Here is a 24,971-nt window from a genome sequence, read left to right as displayed (position 1 = left end):
ATCACTAGTTACTGCACTCCCAAAGCCTCAACTTGTGGAAAGCTGAAGCCAGAAGGACTGTGCCACTGCATGTCCTTTCAAGATCTAGGTACTTGCTAGAGCTGTAGTGGCTTGTGGGTGGGTGCTGAGAACTGTGGAGGCTCCAGGATAGGTGTTGAGATCCATGGTGGCTCAGGGATGCAGGAGCTGATGCCAGAGGGAGGCAGGAACGTGCAGCCAGGTGTGGCGTCCACCCTGCCGAGTCTCCAGTTTGAGCAGATGGGGTATTTCTGTGGGTGCTCAGTGGCACAAGCATGGGAGGGAGGGCAGGTGCAGAGGCTGGTTTGGGCTGGCACCAGTCATGGGAGATGTAGCTCTGGTCAGTGCAGCAGAGCTGGGCCATGGGCATGATTCCACAAGGCACAGGGGGTGATGTTCCCCAGCAGTCAGCCTGGCGCTGCAGGATGGAGCAGAGGTGGGACACTTCTCTGCTTTGCAGTACAAAAAGAGCAAAACTCGTCTGTGTTACAGCGAGAGAGACATTGTCTCTTCTATTTAATTTTCATGCACTAAATAACTGGATTTTGGCGTGAGCGATGCTGCACCTGCTTCCCCCTCCTCTGCGTCCAAGCACAGATGCTGACACCCAGTGGCCATCGAGCTTCTAGCGCCTGTGCAAGATGGAAAAGTTCAGCAGCGATGGATGCCTGAGCCGGTGAGCTACAACTTCTACCTTTTCAGGAGGGGTAAAGAGCTCCTGAGAGGCGCCGGCCTTGCTTTGTGCCTTTCAGCCGCTGGCAGGTTACAGAGGTTGAAACATTTCAAACCTTGGTATTCAGAGGCCAGTCAGAAAAATGAAATAATATGAGGATGGCTAATGAGGAAACTGCTTTTCAAGTTATTCTCTCATTGGCAGCTTGGAAATAGACCTCAGTGAGAGAAGGAGGACGATTTTGTGAGTTCAGAGACCTTGGTATTTGCTTTCCCTGTTTTGCTGCTTCCCAAAAGCAGTTAGGATGTGACAGCCGCAAATTGATTCTGTGTTTCCCTGCAGCAGGGACTGGGTTGTGCTTTCATTTGTTTGACAAGTATTGACATTCTCTAGGGGAAAAAAAAAAAAAAAAAAAAACACAACAACAAAACCACAACAACTCTGTAGGAAAGACTGCTTTTTATTCTTGAACAAATGGCTCGTAGGCTTTATCAGTCAAAGACAGAAAAAAATAAGACCCTAAACTCAAGGGTATGCAAAGGAGTTCTCTTTGTGTGTTTGGCAAAGACGTGCCTCACCAGCCATGTGGGGATAAGCTGGTAAAAACACTGGGGAACCCAGACATGAGCTGGGAGCAATGAGAGCAGAGGATGCCAAAAGAGGGATTTTGAAAGTGCTTTACTGAAAATATTAATTATGGACTACAGAAAATGAATTAAACCACTGTAAAGCAAATACTGTGTGAAAGAAATACATAATTAGTGTAATTTTATAAACATGGAGGGGGGGAAAGCATACGACTGAAATTCCAGCCAGGTTCAGGATGTTAGGAAGGACTAGCAGATGGCTACCTATTGGGATGGAATGCTGCTCAGACTGCAGATGTGATGCTGTGGGAGGGGGGTGGGAAGCACCCTCTGCAGGGGTGAGTCTGGAGAGTGGGGAGCCCTGCACCCAGGCCTAGCCCAGCTTTCCTTACCTAAACAATCCTGTAGAGCTGCAGCACAGAGATACCAGAAGTAGATGTACTTAATTTATCACTCCGTTACTAGGCAGGATTCAGCAGAACTTTTCTATTTTGTGGTTACTGAAATAGCTCTGATCTTTTCTGGGGGTGAGCTCTAGCTCCAGAGGTACAGCGTTAGTTCCTTTGCCACCTCTTAACCTGTACCCGTTCTGTTTAATTCTTCTTCCCTTCTTGGCTCCTTTTTGGACAAAATTGGACTAGAAACTTGAACCCAGCTTAAACCCATCCAGCAGGTTGGGGTTGTGGCACCATTTTGCCCACTCCACATGCCCAGTGTTCCCACACAGTGAAGTCAGTGAGATCATGTCAGAGGTACCCAGGGCAGCAGGGTGAGCTCCAGCTGCCTGACTCACTTTCCCCCAGGGCAGCTTCACAATATACTCATGTTCTTAGTACATGTTTAAACTGTGTAAGAGATTATCAGAGCATCATTATTTCCAGTAATGGCAAATCTTGATGGGACTCTTTCCAATAGTTTTTTTCTAGTCCTTTTTCTGGTTTTAACCATTATTATTAGTGCACTAACTGTTGTCCTGGTTCTTAAAATCCACATGCTAGCCAGTTCAGCCAAAGTCCTCTAGCTCCTAAAAGTCCTCCAAAAACCTAGAACGAGCTGGGCTCAGCATCTTTGCTCATCCTGGTCTTGCAGAGCAGGACATCCAGGCTTGGTCCTCCCAGAGATTGCCATGCCCTGATGGCTCATTGCAGCTCAGCCTCTACAGCAAGTCAGAGCTAAATACTTGTGCTGTGCCAGCCAGGGCAGCTGTGGTTGTAGGGCTGTTCCCCTGGTTGCAGCAAAAATCCTGCTGAAGAGCAGAGAGGGAAAGTGGGGGGCTCTCCAGCTGCTGGGAGAGCACCAACTGAGGAGCTGCTCTTTCCCATCACATAGCAGAGGAAATGCTGTCCTGAACCTCCTGCATCTGGCCTGTTGTATCAACCACACAGTCCCTTGAATTGCTCTGAGCTAGTTTTGGAGATCCCTGCAGGTCAGGTGTCCCCGAGCTGGGGCTGGGGGCTGCTTCTGGGCTGAGCCAACCTTTTTCCAGCTTTCTTCCCTTTCTGGTGGTTCCTTTCACCTTCTCTGTTAGATGAGTGTCCTGCAAGTCCAGCTCCCTTCATGTGCTGCACTCATCAAGGTAAAACGCAGTACTTCAATGCCCAGTGCATGCTCAAAGGGGTTTTTAAACATAAACCCATCCCATGCTGGCTAGCCAGAAGCCCCAGGAGAGACAGAGATTGTGTTTCATCAAAATACCAACAGCCAGGAAACTTCATTTCTGCTCCAGTCATAGACTTTTTTTCTTTTTTCTTTTTTTTTTTTTTTCTGGTGCTTTCCTGCTTTGGTTGCTCCTCAAATAACATTGGGTTGTTTCCCATTTAGCAGTGGAAGCAGTTGATAGTGATTGAATAATTTTGCAGTTGAATGTGTAAGACAGCACTTGCTGTGTTGGTTTGTGCCTGATTGGATTAGCATGGCTCTTTACATGGCTGATTGATGCAAACTTGATTTTCTCTCTGAGCTTCCACTGTTCACTAGAAATTCTCATTTTGGATAAATGCTCCTGAAAGAAAAAATGTTTTCTGGATTGTTCAGATGAAGTGAAAGCACACCAAAACTCTGGGTTTGAATTGGTTAGTTCTTGGACCCCCAAAAACTAGAATGGGCTTGGAGGACAGTGTCTCATCTAGTGCTGATTTTTAATTACTTTTTAATCTTCATCATAGGAAATGGTTCCTTAAAAATCAGTCAACAATTTCATTAGCTGAATACGTGGTGTTGAGAGACATCTTGAGTGTTTCATTGAATTCTGGTACCAGAGCCCACTTCCTACAGAAGTTCCCACACTGCCTTTGCCAGAGTAGCCTTCACTTCTCCTCTAAAGCATCTGTCCTTTGCAGTAGCTCTGATCATGCCTTTTAACAGCAGAAGTTTCTCTCAAGGCCTCCCCACTTCAGCTTTACAACAAATAGACATGGCAGTTAATGAAATAAATAGTTCAAGTTCCTCACATTCAGGGTTTAGAAGCTCTCAGGAGACTGAGTATTTGGGGACTGGGAGGGAGAGTGAGGTGGGCAACAGTGACCAGATCCATTTGTACCCAGCATTGTGTGTGAGGTGCTGCCTTCAGTGTGTGTCCTGCAGACAGAATTCTAGAGTCCTTAAAAAAAAACTAAACCCACAGAGCAACATGTTATCTTTACTCATGGCAGTTTCCACTGCCTCCTTTTTCTCTCTTGTCCTGTTACCAGAAACAGCTGGCTCCAGAGTCACTTGAAAACTCCTCCAATGTTTTCCTGGGCCTGTTGAGGACTTGAATGGCAACAACCAGCCTCACAAATGGCAGCAGGTAGGAAAGACCCATGTGGGCTACAGAAAGCTCAGGGCTCCTGGGCTGTCCTTGGGATGATGTTCTAAGAGCAATCCATCAAACACAAGCAGCACAGCAGTCACAAGCAGAGTTAGCATCCTGCCAATGCATGCACTGGCTTTCCTGCTGGGGATCTGAAATGGGCACAGACTGTTATTCTCAGCACCAAGAGACAGCTGGGGACACTGTGCAGCATCCCCATCACACAGCCCCACATCCCATGGGCAATGCAGGAAGCAGTTGCTTCCCACAATTTTCTTGCTAGCATCTACACTTCATCTGAATTTCACAAATCAAAATATTTGAAAGAAGGAGGCCAAACAAAGATGAAGTGGTGTGTGTTTCAGATTCCATGTATCCACCTATCCAATAGGTGTTAGCTTATGGCTGAGGACAACAAGAAAAGGGTTTCTCTCTTGCCAGTTCTACTCACCAGCGATAGTTTAAAAGGCACATTAGAAAAGCTACCCAGTTGCTTAGACTATATAGCCATAAGGAAAAGACAATAGTTATCAATACCTGGGGATCAGTTCTCTCTAAGTGATCCATCAGACCTGAAGAAAATGTCATCAGTGGCAATAATTTGAATATGGGCTAATTCATCCACTGGTTCTGCTTTCCCCCCATGCTGTCATTGACATGAGTGCAAAAACTGGGATAAGACCACAAAGAGAATGAGGCCTTAAAAAAACTGGCACTTATTTAACATAGCCAGTACAAATCTCTGCTGCCAGAGTGGTTTGGGGCAAGCTAATGGCATTATTCATGCTGCTGTGCACACAAGTAACTGCTGCATTTAGCAGAAGTGGCCTGGGCTCATATGAGCAGGATTTGGGTCTCTGCTGTGAGTTTATGGGTTGTTGTGAGGCATTTCAGAACAGAAACAGACACACTTACAAGGTTGTTTCCTGAAAACAAACTGTTGTTTGGTGCCCAGTCTTGGAGCATCTATTAATGTTTGGCTTTTGGTATTTTATGTTGTTGCATCTATAAGTGTAGTCTGAGATACCCACATGAAAGCACATTGCACAGACAGGCTGCCTTGGTGCTTACCTTTTCTTGCACTGGCCAATCAACATAAATATTATGAGGCTACTTGACAAACTCAGGATGACTGGAATGAGGATCAGTAGCTGCTGGTCCTCTTTTCTGGACACTGCAAAGATAAACAACAGCAAATAAGCAAAGACACTTCCAGAACAGGTCGTGTTACTTCTTACAAAGGGCTCAGATGCAAAGTCAGTGCGTTCAGGTTTGTTACCCTGCACGTATTTATCACAGATCTGTGCCAGGTATGTGTTAGTGTTTAGGGTAACACAGCCCTTCAGGGTAACATATCCTGCATACATATGTAGCCACTGCCCTGTGTGTCTTCCCTGCCCTTCTGCATCTTGCAGCAGAGCCAGTGCATTTAGGGACAGGCCTGTAGAGACTATGGGGTGCAAAGGAGCAGATCCAGGAGGAGGAGCCAGGAGGATGCCCTGCAGAGAGACTCCATGTAGCACCTGCCCTCTCTCACCAAGCACTGACTCTTCCATCCCAGCTGTCCCCATGCACAAGGGGAAGGTGCTGAAGTAGAAGCATGAATATTTTGGGGCTTGGCTGCTAAATGTGGGGGAGATGCAAAGCTGCAGAAATGGCTGTGCTGGAGCAAGTTGAGGGTGTAACTAAACCAGGATCCCACCTCCAGCACTGGACATGTGCAGCTGCCCATGGCAGCCACCAGTGCTTGCTCCCAGCCAGGCTTTGTAAAGGATGTTAAAGATACATTGGCTGCTTTGGGTTCCATACCAGAGAAACATTCCTGTGTCCATTCACTCCAAAAGCCCTGGTCAGCACAGAAAATATTTGTTCTCCCTCTGACCCGAACACATGAAACACGGCTTTGGTTTTCCCTGGAAATTGTTAAAGTGGTCTCCATTTGGGTTGGCACAGACTGAGAAACAAAACAAAGAGAATAAAGGTCAAGGAATTACTTGTCACTGCCAGTTGCCCTCTGGCATTGCTTGATGTTTCTGAACCTGTCCTCCAGGCTCTGCAGAACCTTGGATTTTGTCTTGGCAGTTTCAAATGATTTCATAATAGTTTGGGGCCAGCTAAAGCCAATAAGACAATTATGGCAAATGAATCTACTGAAAATATTTTGGGTGAAGACCATCCTGTGTGTTGCCATTGCTGCCTGTTAATTTATGGAATCTTTCATTAAATTAGCTATGGAGACTCTTGTGTAGAATATGGCAATTAAATGTCTTTCAGGTGTCCCCTATGATTAATTAGTCCTTGTCATTTTTGCTATGAAAACCACACCTGTAAAATGTACACGGAAAACCACCACTTCTTTGGAGAGATTAAAATTAGAATTTCATTGGACCACATTGTGCCACCATATTCAGGAGAACAAATGACAACCACCATTAAATTTCTGTGGTGACAGCTTTCTGAGTTATCAGGCAGGAGGCCTGAGGAAGTAATTGCTGAGAGACTCTCCCTGGGCTCTGTTGCTGCTGAAGCAAATGCTGTGGCTGGAGGTCCTGGTGTTAAGTAGGACCACGTGCCATGAAGCAGCTGCTCAGCATTGCCACCAGTTAAGGTCTCTGCACAGTCATGCACAGGGAAGCTGACACACCCTCTGCAACTCAGTGCAAACTCCAGTTTTCCAGCATGGCCCCCCACTGCTGCCAGCCCTCAGACAGGGCTCCCCAGCCCCTTCCCTCCCTGCAGCACCCTGTCTTGTCCCTACCACCCAGGCAGCCTTGGACTCCCTCTGATCTTCTGCCAGCTGAACCTCATACTCCAGGCACTGGGGAGGTGTTCCACCACCTGGTGGGCTCCAAGCCACCTGGAGCTCCTCTGCTGCAGACATGGAAACCACCAGCTGCTTTGGGGGTGAGGGTTTGGCTGGTGGGGAGAATAAAAAAGAAGATCAAGAGGTGCAATCAAACAGCTCCTGGTGGGAAAGACCACAGTTAATAACTGCCAACCTCTGCCCCTTTTCCCGTTGCTGGGATTTTTTGCTATCAGCTAAGATGCTGCAGGAGCAGGATGCCACTGAGGTTGGAGCCTGTGTTGTTTGTTTTAGCTAGACACGTTAGCTGGGCTAGGTCCTGGCTCTGGGCTGCAGTGCAGTTTATCTCAGATGCCCAAAGGCACACATGAAGCACATGGCAGCACTAATTGCATCCAGAAATCCTGCTTATTAGCCTAGTGGCTTGACTGGAGGGCTAGCTATTTATCCCCCTGACATTTACATGTAGGTAAATGGGTAAGTGCTCATAATAAAGAGTACATATATGGGGTCATTGTGCTGTGCTTGGCTTCCTTCCCCTGGCTCTGATGGATTTGAAATCAACCAGACTCCATCACACCTTGCACTCAGTTCTCCCCATCCCTTGTCTTGGTTAAAACAGCAAAGCCCAAAGTTCTCTCCTGTGCTTGCAGGACTGGAGCTGCCCTTTCAGTTCCAGGAGTGGTAAATGAAGCAACCCCTGTAGCAGTGCTGCTAGGGACAAAAAAAAACACACATAGGTGCTCTGCCATCTGCCCAGCAGACCATTTCTGTCTCAAATTGTCCCGTTGCTGAATGCAGCACTCGGAGGCACCCACTGACCCTCCAGTGGTGTTCCTCACGACTCAGTCGTGTGTGGCACAGCCCTTTCTCCAGAGGGGGGAAATCCACCCAGGCACATTACAGCCACCCATCTACAGGAGTTCGCATCTGTTTGAGCCCCCTGTTGTGCAAAACATGAGCCTGGGGTGTGTGGTGGTCCCCAGAGCCCTGCTGCTTTCCTTCCAGGCTTACCTAGGTTGTGAAGGCGCAGGGTGACGTAGAGCGGCCGTAACACGGTGGCTGCTGCCGACCCGTTGACACAGATGCTCAGGTCCTTATATTCTGCCTGGCTCAGATTTTGCAACATGCAGCCAATGTTTATCCCGTGGTCCTGAATATAGTCATCACACTGGGCTGCATGGTCCAGCCCCTCATACCTGGTAGGGAATTAGGAAAACAGAAAGAAAAAAACCCAAACAATCAAACAACAAAGCAATGGTAGTTACTGCTGGGGTAAGGCCTTTTTTTTAAATTGGACCTAAGTCTCCTCCTTGCAGGGAGGAGAAAGACACAAATGGACATGCACAGATGGCTTCCCGGGTTTGTTGGTAGAGGCTGACACAGCCTCTCCCCAAGCCCATTCCTGGAGCACAGGAGGCTCCACGAGGTGCCACAGTGTGAGTGGAGCTGGGGCAGGATCTGGCCCCTACTCACAGAGGCACCCATCCTCCCATGGGGCATTTACAGCATCAGCGACCCATTCTGGAGTTGCAGAAAGGTCCCCTCTCCAGCCAAAATGCAGCAGTTTATGGCAGGTGATGTGCCACAAATGTAATGAGTGTTAACGAGCTGCTGCAGCTGATTGCAGGTAGATCCTACACATCCAGATGGTCACGTAATGGAAACCCAGGAGTGGGAGTGAGAAAGTTTCTGGTTATCAGCTGGTGTGCAAGCACAACCCTGTCCTCTCAGGCTGCCTCTTGTCTTTGGGGACCATTCCCCAAAGCTTAGCTGTGGACTCCATCCTGGAAATACTAAGTCACATTTCCTGTGTTTTATAAGCTGGGTTAGTGCCCTTGAGGCAGGGCTGAATCCAGCCTCTGTGCTCTAATATGTCCCTGCACAACACATGATGTTTTTGGGGGAAAAAACTTCCTGTGGTAGTGCTATAAAAACTAACTCACAGGAATCAAAGGATGCCATTAATTGTCTTCCCACTCAATCTCATTATACAGTGGGACCCAGATCCAAATGCCTGGTTTTGTCATAGACAGCTAAATAAGGTTGAGCTTGTTGAGGTTTTTGTGGGCTTTTTTTTTTTGCCAGAAACAACTCATGAATTTTCATGGGTTCCTTCAAGCAGACCTCTGTAGTTAGCAAAATGGTTTGTAATCAGTGTTTCTGCTTTGAAGACTATTTCCAAGAGCTACATGGAAACTATTTTTAAAAAAGCAGTCATGGTTTTCTGCATGTAGCCCACAGACATGAACCGAAATGATTCCCTAACTAGTCATCCTTACCAGAGTATCATAGGAATTAAAGTACAAACACAACATTTACTTTGTCCAAAAACACTAGGTCTAGTTTTGTTTCTCTTGCAGAATAGGATCATTAGGCAGCAGTATAAAAGAAAAAAACTGAGAAACATATGTTATTATTACCTTTCTGTCAGCGTGTTTGCTTGTACGAGATGTGCTAAGGCTATGAAAATATATTTGAAGAGTAAGTTAGTTGCTAAGAAGCCCTGCTCTTTGTATAGGTTCCACTGAGCCTGGTGATCTGAATCCCACCCTAGAGAGATACATGCACTGTGATCAAGGGAAATGCACAGCCAGAATGATCCAGGTTCATTTAGCACAGGGAAAGCACAAGGCTTTGTGATGGACAACATGCAGGTTTATTCACCCCAGGGGTGAATAAAAGGGAAAGGAGGGAGGGAGAAGGTATTCCCTATAGAAGATCAGCAGGAGCCTGGTTTTAAGGAAGGAAGCAGGGATTTGGTAATTCCTTGCCAGAAGGCACATGTTGCTTAGAGCATTATTTGTGCTCATTCTGGGTGGATTGTGCCATAAAAGCACATTGGATTGGCCATGGCATTTCAGCATCCTGAGAGGCTCACTTGCAGCCTGGCTATTTTCTCTTTTGCCAATACATACCAATAATATAGCCCATAATGTACACCACGAGGAGCAAGGAGACCTGGTTGCCAAGTACACTTGAGGTATTCCCAGTCATGATAGATGCAGTGGAAATTCTGAACCTCTGATTCCAGCTTCCCTGTCAAATGAGAAAGAAACAACCACTATTCAGCAACGTACCATTCCAAAGAATTATCACTTTACATCTTTGAACAACTGTGTGCTGCAGTTGAAAGACAAAAAAGAAAAGAAGGCCAGTTACCTTTATTGGATATTTTTGCTGCCAAGTGCTCAGTTTCCCATAAAAGCCATTTCACTGCACTTAGAGCAGAAAGATGCATAACTGACCTTTCAATTCAGCAGTGGAGCTCATGCAGAGTAACCCAGCAGAGATGGGGTATAGGCAGAGGGAAATGAGACCCTAGTGTCCAACCACAGTCAGTGGAAGCAGAGATGCTCTGGTGTCTTACAGCTCAACAAGCCCAGGAGTGGCTTATCCATCCAGTGTCCCTCAGGCCAGCAGTGGGTCATGCAACAGACTCATGCAAAGCACAAAACCACCCCAGGTACCAAAGGCTGCTCCTAACCTTGCAGTGGGATCTGAAAGGTAGCATAAACCCAGTCACTCTGCACCTCCACATCGTCAGTACACTGTCCTTCCAGCAGTGTCTGTACCTTCACTTCAGCAGTCCTGTTGAGGTCAAATCCAACTCTGAATTTTAGCTTCCTAGTAAAAGTAACCTGGTTGAAAGACAGAGTAGTAAGCATCTCTTTTGTCACTAAGTGGGCTGCAGAATTAGCAACTGTTGCTCTTGTTGTAGCTGTGAGTAGGCTCATTGTGTGCTGTAATGTTTGACTCCTGTTCTACAAGGAGTCACATGGAAAAGACAAGGGGTGGTGGACACAAGAGGAAAATTTTTCACAATGAGAACCATCAACCTCTGGAATAATCTTACCAGGGAAGTGGTGGATTCCTCAGCATTAGACAGAGTAAGACTCAGCTGGACAGAGTGACACATCTTGTCTAGACCATGCTTTTGTCAAGAAAGGCTGGACAAGATGATCCTTCAGGTCCCTTCCAACCTGGAATTCTATGATTCTATCATCTTTGTTGTGCTTCTCCAGCACCACCTGCTTCTCCAGTATCACCTGCTCTGCCCAGCCTTGCTGGCTTTGAGTCCCTCAACCCACAGGACATCAGCAATGACAAGACAGACTGCAGTTCAAGGGCTCCCCATTAGTCAGAAGCACCAGGGAGGGTCTGATGAGGATACCACCATAAATCCAGATAAAAGGCACTTGCTCAGGACATGAGATAATCAGAGACAGAAGGAATGATAAGTTTTGTACCTGGTGGTTCCCATGGGAAATACAAGCACACCCTGCCAGCATGGAGCAGCAGCCAGGCAGCACAGTGTCACTGGGCATAGCCTTTTGTGGGACTTTTTGAGCACCTGCTCTGAAGGTGGTTTTTTTTTTGTTGGTGGTGTTTTTCTTTTGTTGTTGTTGTTTGGTTTTTTTCTTGTTTTTTTTGTTTGTTTGGTTGGTTGGGTTTTTTTTGTTTGTTTTTTTCTCAGACTTCCTCCCCCCTTGGCTTGCTGTTCCCAGCACTCCCAAAAATACATTCTTACATCATCTTGTGTTACTCTGCCTGTCTACTATTGCCCTGCCACACATCAATGAGACAAGACTGATAACTGTATCATAGAGCTGAATGAGAGCCAATCATATCTAAAACACAAGAGTAAACACCCTTCTGGATAAAGGGAATGTCAGATCATTAGCACAATTAATGGAATTTAATCTTCTTTTATTTACTGACCACTTTGCATCCCTAAGGGTCTGTTGACACTGAGTTTCAGTTAAAGCCCTGCAAATACTTTCTAAAATCTGTAGTGCCTTTTGCAATGAGGAATTATACTAGATATTACTGGATTATTTTTGGCAGCAAGCACCACACCCTCTGACAGAAATAGCTCCTTCTCTGAGGGCTGCTGCTGTTACATTTCAAAACACATTCCCATCTGGCAAAAGACTCGAACCCCTGGAACAGTATGGCTTTTTTCATGGAAAGCTGAAACTGCTTTAGCATTACTGCTACTTGACAAGCAAACGTAAACCCATGCACAACAATAGCCTGGATTTAAGAGGATTAAACCGTGCTTTGTCTTACCTTCCAGTCTCTGTCCCCAGTGTTTCGGTATTCAAACCTGTATTTCACTGTGCATTCACTGAAGGTTTGTATGTTGGGTGGAGGTTTCCACTCTACGTCGAGAGAACCTAGAAGTCCAGGATCAGTGATCTGAAGATCTTGTGGGGGAGCAACTAAATTAAAAGCAAAGCAGGGGACAAAAGACTGTTGTTAAGAAAACAAACAAAAAAGTCATTAAATGTGATGGGATGACAACTGCAGCTCTAGATGCAGAGGGAGGCTCTGCTGGTCTGGGTCCTGCCCTGGTTGTTTAACGTGTTGTTCTCAACAAATGTGCACAAACTCTACTTCTGCCCACAACCCAAAACCAGCCTGTGCTGATGCTCAGAGAAAACACTCGAGGACAACTGAAACAGCACAAGGAATGTCACGTCTTTGACTCTCTTTTTCAAGATGTTTGAAGCAAAACTGCTGCCCTGGGCTGACCTTTCAAGTCCTGTATTTGCTTACTTTTAACTCATTATATTTACCCACTGTCAGGACAACTGTCCTTGCAAACATTGCATTTACCACATACACTAACACAGGATGACAGACCACAGCCTGCTGTCAGGAAAACCTGTATTCCTTAACTGTAACAGACACAAATCACCCCTACTGCTTTAAACATTCCTTTCAGGTATATTAAAGATTAATGAAAAATCAAGACAAAAACAAACACAGAAGCATAAAAACAGAAAGTTAAAATCAGACATATATTGGACATCTATCAGCTAGACAAAAATGTGGGTTTACATTCCATCTGGCTTTTATTAAGCTATTATGAGCTGCTGCCATATGTTGATAAATCAGCATATTTTATGGATGAATTCTATACTAAGACATGCTTCCTAAAAGCCCAGCTCTGTACAAGGCTGTCATTCACATGACACAAGTGGTTTGGCTGTTCAGTTTCATTAGTTCAAATTAAGTCAATTTTTGTAACATTTGAGGTCATCTTTTTCCCATTGCTAGATGTGAGTTTATCCACTTTTTTTTTTCCACATTTGGAGCCCATCTCCTGGCAGTATCAGTCCAGCATCCCCACCTCTTCTCTGTTTGAGCCTGGTCTCCAGGTCCCTGGCTTCTCTGCCAACTTTTTTGTGTCTTCATCAGGTTTTACACCATTTTTTTCCTTTTAGTTTTTTAATAAATCCACTGTGAAAGCAGACCCTGAGAATATCTTTCACTGGAAGACAGTGATATAAATCAAACTTTAATGTGCTCCTTGGAAAGTTCTCAGAGAGCATCATTGGAGGATTTATTTCCTCTAAGGAAGAATGAAACACACTACAGGGAGAAGTCTTAATATCCTACTTTTCCCAGCATATAAAGCTCCACAGGAGATTTGTTGCTACATTAGATGGCAAAGTAGGATATCACGGCAATGTTTTTAGGGAGATGCTGGGGCAAGGAACAAAAGACTATAATGGGAGACAGATTTTGTGCATCTTTCTGTGTAACAATTAAAAACAGTCTCCCACTGTCCCATGAGTCCCACAACAGCTGACCTGGGTTCAGAGGGTGGTGGTGGGCTTGCTCCAGCTCCAGGGGCAATGGTGCATGGTCCTGCACAAGCAGTATCTTGTATTCAGCAGCCCCATCTTCCCACTGGAGGTGAGGGTTGGATACCACTAAGTTACTACAGGCAGGGATTTCCCAGCACAAGCAGAGCCAAGAAATTGGTGAAAAACAGAATTTCTGACTGGAAACGGTAACTCCCTGCAAGTTGTTTGTGTCCTAAGCTTGAACAAAACAGGAGGATTTTTTTCAAAACAATTGCAAAATGTAAACACCAATTCTTGCAAAATAAATTTTGACTTGGATTTCTGTGGGAATAGAAGAGTTTCTTTTTGGGATGGGGCTCGTGTTCTGGGATTTGACTGTTTTTTTCAAATGTCAGCACTGCCTCTTGCAGTTTCTTATTTTCACAGTATTACTGACAAACCAGTCTTACTCACACCATTCACACAGAACACAGAGCTAGACATACTCTATTTCATTACTCAGTCATGAGGGAAAGTTGTTCCTTCATGGTTTTTGAAACTGCTGGCTCATCCCAGCTGCTTCCCACTGCCTCTTCCCACCCCACACGATGCCTAAAGACAATTTACAATTTCCTGCCCATTTTGCCCGTGGAAAAGTGGCAGCCTGCCACGTGCCCCCCCCCCCATACCTTCAGTATCTGCACTTCTCCATGCTGGTCAGAGAGGTGCAGGTGACTTTCATGTTTTGAGAAGCTCATTTCTGAAGGCAACCTGCTTGGCTTGGCATGGCAGCAGCCTGTTTGCTGTCAGCTTTTCATGCATGCTGGCTGGCAGGACAGGGAATCTCCCAGCACCTTCCTGACCAAATTCTCACCCCTCCACCCTGCACAGGCTGTGGCAGGGAGGCCCAGACCCACTTGCTGTCTCTCGGAAGAAGAAAATCTTTTGAGACCAAAGTCCCAGCTACCAGAGGCCCAAAGAGCTGGGGCTGGCAGCAAAGAGGTGCCTTGAAGCAAAGGATGCCTCGCTGGATAATAGCTCCCAGAGCAAACTTTTTCTGAAGTATTATCTTCCAATTATGAATAACCCTCGTGTTTCTTGCACCTAGCACAGCCTGCCTGCCTGGGACTGTGCTCAAGAGCATTTATGTATCCAAGTGGTATTTGTTTTGGATAACTCTATAGCAAACAAGTTGGCTGTGCCACAAAGGCAGTTTCTGCCCCTTGTGAGGTTACTCGGAAAGAACACAATATATTTACATCAAACACACAACATATTTACACACAGGTTTATAAATCAGCCACTTGCTGTGACACACACACACACACAAGAAAAGCTTTGGTTGAAGGCCTGACTTGATCATGGGTCTGAGTTAACGTGACGCACGTGAGGCCGCGACCCAAAGAGCACGCCAGGCTTTACCTGCGGTGTGGGAGGAGGAGGAGGAGGCCACGCAGCCCCACAGCAGAGCCACGGAGAGAGCGCGAAGCTGCCAGGGAGCCATTCAGAGGTGGGATGTCAGCGGTTCCCGCCGGGAGGTGCAGGACATCAGAGCTGCGGTCCTGCGGCACGCGTCTGAGCAGCCTGGAGAAGGACAGAAGAGTTGAAAGGCTTCAGCACACTGGTGGGGCCCTGGCATTCTCCCTGACAAGAAGTTCCTTTTTATTCATTTACCAAGTCTGATTAATCATTTCCCAGAGGACTTTTATTTGTAAGTTTTAGTGATGACAACACACGAATGACTTTGGCTCCATTTGCAATACTTTTCTGGCTAGCTAGGCACATTCTCTAAAGGCACGTCAGCCTGAACAAGCAGTTTGTGGCCCATCTTCTGGGGAAAGAGTGGTGCAGTCAAGCGACTGACACGCCTGTCATGGGAACTGCCTCAGACCAGTGACATTTTTATTTTCAAAAACCCCAAAGACCCAGACCAGAATGCCTGAGCCTCGCCTTATCTAAGAAACAGGCACATTTTATGCAACTATCACCAGTGCTTTTGGCTTTCCTGTTTCAGGGTTTGGTGACTAAAAGGAATAAAACCACTGCCGAGGTAGAATTTCATTTCTAATTCACCCTCCAACAACACAGAAATGGTAGGAACGCTCGTGAGATGTGTTCTTAGTTGGACTGATAATTTTTTGAAGGGGACAAATTTCTCTTCCTGAGCAGGAAGGAAGATGGGAACTGAGAGGGAGAGAGGAGCAGAGTTTTCAGGAGGGGCTTCTCTTCCTTCACATTTCATGCTAAACTGCTGCCTACAGACACACCAACCCTGCCTGCTGCCTTATTGCAGAAGCACCGGGACTGCAGGTAATCGTTAATCTTTACATCTCAATATAGGTATAGATTAGAGGTGGGGAAATACAGAGATATTTCACATAGATTTTTCATGATAATCTTTCTGAAAGCTTGAGGCCACTTTTCTGCTTGTATAAGAACACAGTGATACCTAGACAAGCACACAATGCATCCCTGAGCTCCTTTCCGGCTACAAACTCACTTCACATTGTCCACGCAGCCTTGGCTATAAAAGGTGGGCTCCCAGATCATACTCTGACGTGCCTGCTTACTCCTTAGCACCCACAGCTATGGTGCATCAACACAAAACTTGGGCTCTGCTGGATGGCAGAGCTTGAAGTCAGAGAAACCTTGGGAAATCTGAGGGTGGGGGGCCAAGAAAAACCCCATCATCTCCAGAAGCAGCAGCTCAGGAGAGCCAGAGGAGACAGGTTCTAAGTGGCAATACAGGGCAGCAATTAAAAATACACAATTTTGAGAGCTAATTTTTCATTTAAATTAATATCAAATCTCCCCAAAGCCATCACATAAGTATAAGCAGGACCAGTTTTTTTTTCTGTTTCACTGTGAAACGAGAACCTATGGAGCAGTTCCAGTTAAAATAAATGACTGGAATTACTTCTTAACATCCCAAATACAACATAAAACTTGCATCAGTACAAACCTGGCTGTATGCATAAGTCTCTGCCTTAAAGAGGTCTCATAATTCAGTATAAGGATGCAAGGATAAGGAGAGCCAGCTTACAGAGCTGGGAAAAGTAGCAGCTGTAACTCATAGCTGGGGAGTAACAGCATCCAAGGAGTGTGTGACTATTAGTGGAGGAATCTTTTTCCACTTACAGTACAGTTAATTTTAAGGTATTCACATGGTTTCACAAGGCAAGTAAAAAAAAAAAAAAAAAAAAAAAGGTTTACACAGAAAGATTTAAAACCAGCAAAGTGCTCTTACCTGGACCTCTAAGTGCATGGGGAGCACATCTACCTCTGGAGTGCCAAGCTCCTCAGCTGCCTCTTGGCTGCTCTGCTCAAAACTTCGTGTTTTGTAGAAATGTAGAGCCTTTTAAAGAGGCCTGTCTGTTCTCCTGAGGGATCAAGATGTCACACTGCAATATTAAAGCACTTGCCACATGATCAGAGGCTTTACTAAACTAGCACCAGAGAGGACATTGCTGAGATTTATGAGGTGCTGGTTTTAGTCATTGCTGTAACTGTGCTCAAGCAGGTCAAGCTTCTGTTTGAAATGTTTAAATGCTTCATTAAGATGAAAACCAAATGGCCCAATCAGTGCAGGTTTCCTGCTGGAGGCTGCCCAGCCCCTGGGATGTCAAGGCCCCCCACAGCACATGGGTCCATACCACTCCAGGCCCTGGTCTGCGGGGACAGTCCCTGGTCACCCACTACAGCCCCTGCCATCAACTCACTGGCTCTGGAGCCAATCCAGCTGCTCCTACATCTCAAGGCTCTGCAGGAAATATGTAAAATCATTCATCCCCTCACTCCTCTCTTGCTGGCTAGGCAGATCACAGAGCTGGTCAGCATGACCCTTATGTAGCCTTGCCTGTCACCAGTTTCTTCGTCCCTCCTCCCCTGCATCACCCTGCGAGCCCTTCCTCACCCACAGCCTGGAGCACCCTTTGCAAGGAGTGGGTGCTCCAACCACACCTGATTTGTCCCAGGTGAGAGCTCTGGTACCAAATAGACCTTGCTCAAAAGATATGATTCCTCCTGCTGTCATAAAGGACCAGCCAGTGTCATGACCAGCAACACACGGATGAGTCATCTCTGTGTTGTCTCGCATGAGTCAAGTGGGCTTGGTTGCAGCAACTCACCTCCAGGAGGGATAATAGAAGGTGTTTTGGAAAGAGTGGAGCCATGGTGTGCATGCCCTGACAAGCATCAGACTGTGCCTGAAGCTGGATCTTCCCATGGCCAAATTTAGGCATATTGAGAAACAGCTCACGGAGACTAAGAACATGAGAAACAGCATCAGGAACCACACGAGCGCTTCTTGGTAGGAAGAAAACTGCCCTGCAAGCACCCCTACAAGACTTACAGTATTGCTGTTGGAATTGATGTCTGAATCAATGTGTTACTGCTCCCTAGTTGGAGTCAATGGGAATGTTTGGAAGCAGCAAAGGCAGGATCTGGCCCTGTTCCACCTGTCACTGTGGCATGCAGGTTGTGCCATGCTCAGGCAGGGTGGCATTGCCAGGGTGGCCCTACAGACCTGGAGGAGGTACCATCACTTTTCAGGTGTGAAGCTTTCCCATCACATCACAGCTCTCTGGTTCTGGCTCCAAGAAGATGCTGTGAAGGTAGGGGCTATTGGGAAGAGCACAACCATTCTTCACATGTTTGAACTTTTTGAGCTTGGAAGGCAGTTGCAAGTAAAATTTCACTATGCTGAAGCTAAGAAGTTATCCCCCATGCCTGGTTACAGCAACTACTTCCCAGACACCAACTGCTGTGTGCTGGGTGAGACCACAGCATTGAAAGCAGAGATGAGATCAGGGAAGGAAGAGCACTTGGACTTGAAGACCAGTTAGTCCTGATGGGTGCCAAGGAAAGCTCTGAACTGGGGAACCATCACCTGCCGCTGTCCTGATCTGCAGGGGCATGTGGTTGGGAAACAGTCCCAGAAGGCCAGGGTGGCTTTGCCTGCAGTTGGAGACAACTGAACAGGTGAAGAGCCTCTTGCTTTTCATCTTTCCAAAGCAAAAAGCAGAGAGGTAGAACAAACCATGTTGCCTTGAGGGCCCTGTGAATTTTGGGGGGGAGGGGATTCTGGGTGAGTTCTCCCTACGCTGCAATTGCACAGTGCTGGCTGTTTCCTGCTTACTTTCTGAAAAGGATGAGGGGAAAAAGGTCCCTTGCAGCTGGTAAATGTACAGCCTTATTTTCAGAGTTATGCAAGATGAAGATTTAACATTAATGCGTTTTCATTTTGCAAGCTACTTAACCAGAAAAGGTCACACTGGACAGATAATTTGAAACAGATGAGAAACATTTGTCAGTAGGGTGAATGCCAGGTCCCAAGTGCTAGAATCGGGTCAGTTCTTGAGAAAATTAGGTTGGAAAAAAGCATAGTTGGTATTTGCAACACGAGGGCTTCACGAAGCAGCTGGCAGGGCTGGAGCACCAGGGAGGAGCAGTGAACACTGTAAAGCATCTGCCCATCATCCAGCCTCCTCCTGTCCAAACCAGTTCCCTTTGCAAACTGCAGATGTTCTTCTTTTTCCTCTCCTTGGACCACTGTGCTGGTCCATGATGCTTGTGCTGTGCTCCTCCCCTTGCCAGTGTTGATGCAATCGCCGTGCTGGTCATGGAGGAGGTTGGCTGAGGGCAAGCTGGGGAGGATCCATGCCCTGTTCCAGCAGTGCTGAGTGGAGGCTCTGCCCGTGGGAGGGAGAGATAGTAGTGGCTCAGGGCACACCTTTGCAAAGGCCACATGCTCAGACACCTTGCCTTCTTCTGACTTACCAGCTGGAGCTGTCAGCAAGGCCCTAGCAAGCTGTGAGGAACACAGGGCAAATCCCTGCACATGCTGAACCCTCATGGGCTTGAGCTGGGGCAGGGACCGGCAGGTGATTTACACCTTACTGATTACTCTGCAAATGTTGCAAAAAGTTGCAAAAAAACCTTCTATATAAGGTAATGAGAAGCTCAGGGAAGATGGGTTCGATAAAAACACCTGCTCGGGCCCAGTAGCCCTGCACACAACTGGGAGGGTGCCCTGACAACCCCCAGGCACCAAGTTGTCCTTAAGCACCACAGCTGGCTGGGCTGGGCTCAGCCACCCACTGCTGCACCCTGCACCCAGCTCTCCTTGGAGCCCCATGGCAGAGGACACCCCTGTGCCCAGGAACAGGCAAAGCTACAGGGATTATTTTTTTTTCCTGTTTGGCTGCTTTCCCCATTACAACTGGATTTGGAAGCACCACTGGCTTGCTCAGTTTTCTCACGAAAGTGATTATTTTGGACTTGTCAGCCAGGTGAGTGACTCCTGGAGTCATGAACACTTCACTTCTCCAGGAGTTTGGGAGGTCCCAGAGCTTCACATCTGCTCTGCAGGGGCAAGATTAATGGCAGAGCTAAAGTCCAGGGAAGGCAAACTTGTAAAGGTGCCTCCAGGCTGAATAAGTGATTTCAAAGAGCAGAGAAGCCCCTGGGCTGGGTCTTTGGCCTCTGAAAGATACGCTGAAATGAAAAAAAAAGTTGCTTTTGTTTGAGGAACTAAAGGAAGAGCAGCATTGTTACTGAAGCATCTCATTGCAAATGGCAAAGTGCCTGGCAAAGGCCATTACAGGAGCCAAGTCCAAAAAATAGGCCAAATCCTTTTTGGTTAAAATATATTTGCTACGTAGAGATAAATATATTTAATTCCCATTGTGCTAAATTGGTTCTGTCAAGCGATACGTTGCTTTCCTCTGTGGAAATACTGGGATCTGATAGTTCAGAATGAAAGCTTCTACATTTGCAATTCTGCTCCATGTTTCGAAGTAGCTTCCTATTCAACCAAATAAAAACAAAAAAGCTCCAGGTAGGAGCAGACCGTTTGCTATCAAACTGCATGTTTCATTTGATCCAAAGGGATGGTTTCGAAATTGCCAGTGGCAGAAAAAAAAATCGACGGCTTGTAAAAGCCTCTTAACTGCCTCGTGTTCCAGGAAAGCCAGTCCCTATTATACAACTTGCATTAAACAAACTCCTTCCAAAGTGCCTGAGTAAGGGATTCAGCAATTCTAAACTGATCTGTGGCTTCCAGCACAGTGTTTTGAGTTGCACTGGGAAGAGGATATCACCACGAGGAGACGTGCTTGGAAGAGGAGCACGGGGCACTGGCAACAGAATGAGAGTTTCAAGAAAAAGATATTTTTATTGCATTAATAAATTAAACACTTGTGGCTTCCAGGGGACTTCAGGAAATGATGGAAGGAATCCAGGCTCTCTAGCAATGCCCAGTGTCAATATTTATTCTTGTGGGGAGTGGAGACCTCAGTTTTCCCTGTTTCTTTGTTGATGGCTTCTGTTAAGGACTAATCTTGGCTCCAAGAAAGGACAGCAGCTGTTTGAATGTGCCTGGATCCCAGAGGCCAGCAAGGCAGCTGCCATGAAGCTGGCACCACTGAAGCCTTTGCTTTCTGAAATCAATTCTCAGGTTCTACCCTGGCACAACAGTGCACATCATATTTTTTGTAGGAAATAAAAAATACAAGGCATTGACCAAGAGGTGTAATTGTAGCTGGGAACCAGGTTGTGGCAAAGATGGGCTCCAGAGGCCAGGGATGTGCAGGGATGGCTGTGAGGACACTGGAGACCAGCAAGCTGGAAGGGGATCAGGAGCACAGCCTGGCTGGAGCTCAGATTCTGCCACTAAATGCAGCAGGGTGTTCTAGGAAGAACTGAAACAATGACACAAAGCTGGCAGAGCAACAACTGATAGTAAATGGATCACAAATATATCCAGACAGATATGCAAAAGAAGCTAAAAATTATCTGCAGAACAGGAAGGCTCTGACATCTCTCCCAGAAGGAGGTGGGGGACACAAAGAGCTGCCCTATGTATGAGTGCAGAGTTGAGCTACACCAATGCCCTTCACAGCCCTGACTGGTCCCAGCAGCATAAGCTCTGGGTGCAACTGGGTCATATGTCTACAGCGAGCTCTGCCAGGGGATGTAGGGTTTGCAGGGAAGATCTGTGCTTCCTTGGTCCCCAAGAAGGTGCTGTATCTCTGTTCCTGTTCCTCCTGTTCCCCCCTCTCTGCAAACTTGGACCTGTGCTGCCTGGAGGTGGTGGGAGCTGCTGGCCCTGGGCTGGGAGGCCCAGAGCTGCTCCAGGACTACTTTCTGCTCCTCAAGGAAGCACAAGCAGAAATAACACCTCATACCCATCAGATTGAGCTGTGAGCCTGTCTGGAGCAGAGAACCTGAAAAACATCCAAAGATAAATTGCTCCCATCCACACTGTCCCAGTCCTACAGGTTGGGCAGTAGCCAACTACAGCTTCCTGGGTACCAGATTGTAACCACCTAATTTCTCATTAAGAGTTACAAAACAACCTCCATTTCCTTCCTCCCACCAAACCCATCAGCTCCCACAGGTAGATACGTGGGTTCCCACCCAGCCTGAAGCTCTCTTAGGAAAGACTGGAGTCTTTCCACCATGTGGCTTTTAGCCCAGCTGCAGAAATGACTTCACCTGGAAAGGCACAGGTTAAGAACCATGTCACTCTTTGTGCAATCCTGAACCAACCCTGAGCTGCAGTTTCTGGGGTGAGCAGAGCCAGCTCCCAGGCTGGCTACCAACAAGCTGTGGAAAACCTGAGTGTGCAGCACAGTGCTGAGAGCCTGGTGCTTTTTGATAAAAGCAGCTTTGTCACCAGAGAGATGTGACAGGCAGCACCCAGGCTTTCAATAGCTACTTCAGTGCTAAATACTAGGAGGGGATAAAAAAAATCTCACCCTGCTGCATCCTCAGGGCTCCCTTGCTGGGATGGCTGAGCCCTGCCAGGCCACACTCAGCCCTTTGCCCAGGACAGATGCCCAGTTCTCACAGCCCAGTCTCCCTTCAGCAGGATGCTGCTGGCAAGGGTCACCCCAGCATCCCACTCCCCACCAGCCACCTGCCCTGTGCCTTGTGCTGAGGTTTTTTTTCCCAGCAGGATTTGCCCTCAAAAGTAGATTTGTGTTGTACCTGCGGGTTTTAATCTTCTTAATTTAACACGCAAGGTTTCACAGGATGGTGGTTAATTACTTCCAGTCTTGTTTTCAAGTCGCTCCAAGAATTAAATAGACAAGTAAAAAAAAGGTCTGCAGAGTTGTTATAAAACCAGAAATGTTTCCCATCACAGTAACTGGGAAAACAAGCCTGGCAGCAGCACAGCACACTGCAGCTCAGCCCTGGGAGCAGGGATGGGGAAGGACAGGCACTGGCCAGAGCAGTGTGCCCAACATGCAGAGACCAGCTACCCCTGCCAGCACCAGCACTGACAAAGGAGCCCAAGGACCAATTCAGCTTTCAGACCATCTTAAAATAAGAATAACCTCCTAGCTTTTGCCTCTCTGCATCATGTTTTAAAACTCAATTTCCCTCCACAAGTCTCTGAGCACTTGGGACTGGCAAAATAATTTCCCTTCTCCTTTCAACCCCACCCCATACCTTGTCCTGGAGAGCTTGCAGAGGTGTTGGCAGAGGTCCTGCTGGCATGATCACTGTGCAGTGGGAGTAACAAGTGTAAAAGACAGAGATTCTGTACAGCTGGATGCCCTAACCTGGGATGCCAGGGGATCTAGCAGTTCCTGCTCACTTCATTTTTGCCTTCTGCCTTTGCCTCCCATGGGATGCAGCACTGCTGCTGTCCCAGCCAGGGCAGGACCTGAGCAGCCAGCACCTCCTCACTCACTGCTGGGTCCCCAGTAGACGTGAGGCAGGTACATCACACGGGGAGTCCAGGACAACCAAGGAGCCCTGGGAGGCTGGCCAGCAGGAGTGGTCCTTCCTCCTTACTAATGCAGCCTGAGAGTCCTGGAGGTGCTTTGCAGTCAGAGCCTGATCCTGCCTCTGCTGCCCTGTGCAGGATCTGGCAGGCAGATCCAGAGGGATGAGCACAGGGTCAGTGCATGAGCAGGGCAGCTGGCAAACGCAGGAGCAAGGGCAAGGTCCAGACTGTCATCACAGCCTGGTCCTTGAATCCTGAGCTGCAACCCTGAGGGATATAAAATAGCATTTGTCCGGGGGGCAGGTGGTTTTTCTAGAGCTTGGGATGCCCTTGGAGGGGCCAGCAGTGCTGACCTGCTCCCCCATGCAGGCAGAGCTAATCTCTACTGCTTGTACAATGTCCAAGGATCATCAGTGCAAACAGCAGCCCAAGACTTTGTCTCACACGTATCTTTATGTCTCCTTGGTTTTGAAAAGTGCTTTTTAAAAAATGTTTTAACAAAGGTACAAAGCTTGGGCTGATGGTGAACAAACAGGGAAGACATTTTTTTCTTACACAAGGACACCCCGAAGATTCGGAATGGATTTGTTCTTTTCAGATGCAAATCATTTGGCACCTCCCCCCAAGAGAGCAAGTATTAACCCAGACTAACTGCTTGGCCAGGAACAGAGAGCTCCTCAACAATACCTGCTGACAGCTCTTATCAGCAAGCCAAATACTGACAAGCATAAATACTGTTAATTATAGTCAAAGCCATTTAAATCTTCCCATAAAATGAAATATACCAGAAGACACTTCAGTTAGGAATGACCGTAAGAAGGATTTCAGAACAGCCAGAACGTGGCTTGCACAGGATGGGACTCATCAGTTCAAGCAACCGTGGTGTAAACACACACACACAAAAGTATAAATACATGCCTGTCTAAAAATCTGCAATTCAAACATCACCTTGAACTCTGAGCACATACAACCACAGTTTTTCCAAGTTATTTCAAGAGCACAAACATCAGTAGCACTAAAAAAGAAAGCAGCACTGGAAAACTCTTTCAAATCTCTCTAGAAAGGCTGGCATGCACAAAGCCACCTCCCGCAGCGCACCTGAACAGCTGCGTTCGTTTTCAAGAACACACACCCCCAAATAAAATTGCAATATCAAGCAGACAAATCCTCCCACCCCCATTTGGCTAAAGGCAGAGAAAGTTGCTGAGCTTCAAGGCTGATCACATAGTCAGGGCTCACCATAACGTGTCGGGATTCTCCTTCGAGCCAGGTAACTCACCAGATGAGAACAGTTACTAGCTCTAAAAGAAGAAAACTGGAACAGCAAAATGGAAGAAAAAGTCCTGAGTATTTTCCTCTTTCTAGAGTGTAAGTTTCAAGCAGCTGCATCTGAACAGCCAGCCTGAAAGTGTTCTGTGTATAGGATGCACATGAAGAAATAGGGAAGGCAAGGGCTGCTCACTGCCCACGGCTCACTGTCCCCTCCCAGACAGCAAAGTAAGCACAACACATACATGGGATGGAGTAAACAGCCCCACACCAGTGCCAGAGGGATTTTCCTTCCACAAGATGCACTTTGATCAGAAAACCCTGATTACCGTTGAGTGTTTTGTGGAAAAAAACTGGTTCCAGCTAACTTCTGGCAGCCTCTGCTGGGCTGCTGGCCAGCTCACAACAAGGTGGCTGGAAGAGCACAGAGCCTGGCCTGGGGACAGCACCACAGCCCAGTCCCCACGCCAGGCAGAGAGGGGCTGGCTCTGGGCTCTGATGTCTGTGGTCTGGGCT

The 24,971-nt window shown here is 47.0% G+C and overlaps 1 protein-coding gene across 3 annotated transcripts; it reads right to left on the bottom strand.

Moving 5' to 3' along the window:
* Positions 1 to 626: 626 nt before the first annotated feature.
* IL13RA2 (interleukin 13 receptor subunit alpha 2) lies at positions 627 to 24,542 on the bottom strand. 3 transcript variants are annotated; one of them, XM_051630742.1, is made up of 11 exons: positions 24,426 to 24,542; positions 16,698 to 16,830; positions 14,873 to 15,034; positions 11,946 to 12,097; positions 10,360 to 10,513; positions 9,791 to 9,911; positions 7,887 to 8,071; positions 6,828 to 6,985; positions 5,879 to 6,023; positions 5,141 to 5,243; positions 627 to 650 (listed from the first exon to the last, which is right to left on the bottom strand). In XM_051630742.1, the coding sequence occupies exons 3-11, from the start codon at positions 14,952 to 14,954 to the stop codon at positions 644 to 646; spliced, it is 1,107 nt and encodes a 368-aa protein (XP_051486702.1). In that variant the 5' UTR covers positions 14,955 to 15,034; positions 16,698 to 16,830; positions 24,426 to 24,542; the 3' UTR covers positions 627 to 643. The 3 variants fall into 3 exon arrangements, with proteins under 3 accessions (XP_051486702.1, XP_051486700.1, XP_051486701.1); XM_051630740.1 differs by lacking the exon at positions 627 to 650 and adding an exon at positions 1,134 to 4,221; XM_051630741.1 differs by lacking the exon at positions 627 to 650 and adding an exon at positions 1,134 to 3,280.
* Between the last annotated feature and the right edge of the window lie 429 nt (positions 24,543 to 24,971).

Source organism: Apus apus, chromosome 12 (assembly GCF_020740795.1).
Source record: "Apus apus isolate bApuApu2 chromosome 12, bApuApu2.pri.cur, whole genome shotgun sequence".
Taxonomy (NCBI): domain Eukaryota; kingdom Metazoa; phylum Chordata; class Aves; order Apodiformes; family Apodidae; genus Apus; species Apus apus.
The sequence above is the reverse complement of the archived record's forward strand: the minus strand, read 5'-3'. Positions and strand labels throughout refer to the sequence as shown.

Excerpts from the sequence above, each read along its gene's own strand:
- IL13RA2 (XM_051630740.1), bottom strand. The coding sequence starts at position 14,954 with ATGGCTCCCTGGCAGCTTCGCGCTCTCTCCGTGGCTCTGCTGTGGGGC. Across the intron at positions 8,072-9,790 it reads CATTATGGGCTATATTATTG|GTATGAGGGGCTGGACCATG; the intron begins GTATGTATTGGC and ends ATTCCCTACCAG. Across the intron at positions 4,222-5,140 it reads ATTGGCCAGTGCAAGAAAAG|ATCCCCAGCAGGAAAGCCAG; the intron begins GTAAGCACCAAG and ends TGCCCATTTCAG.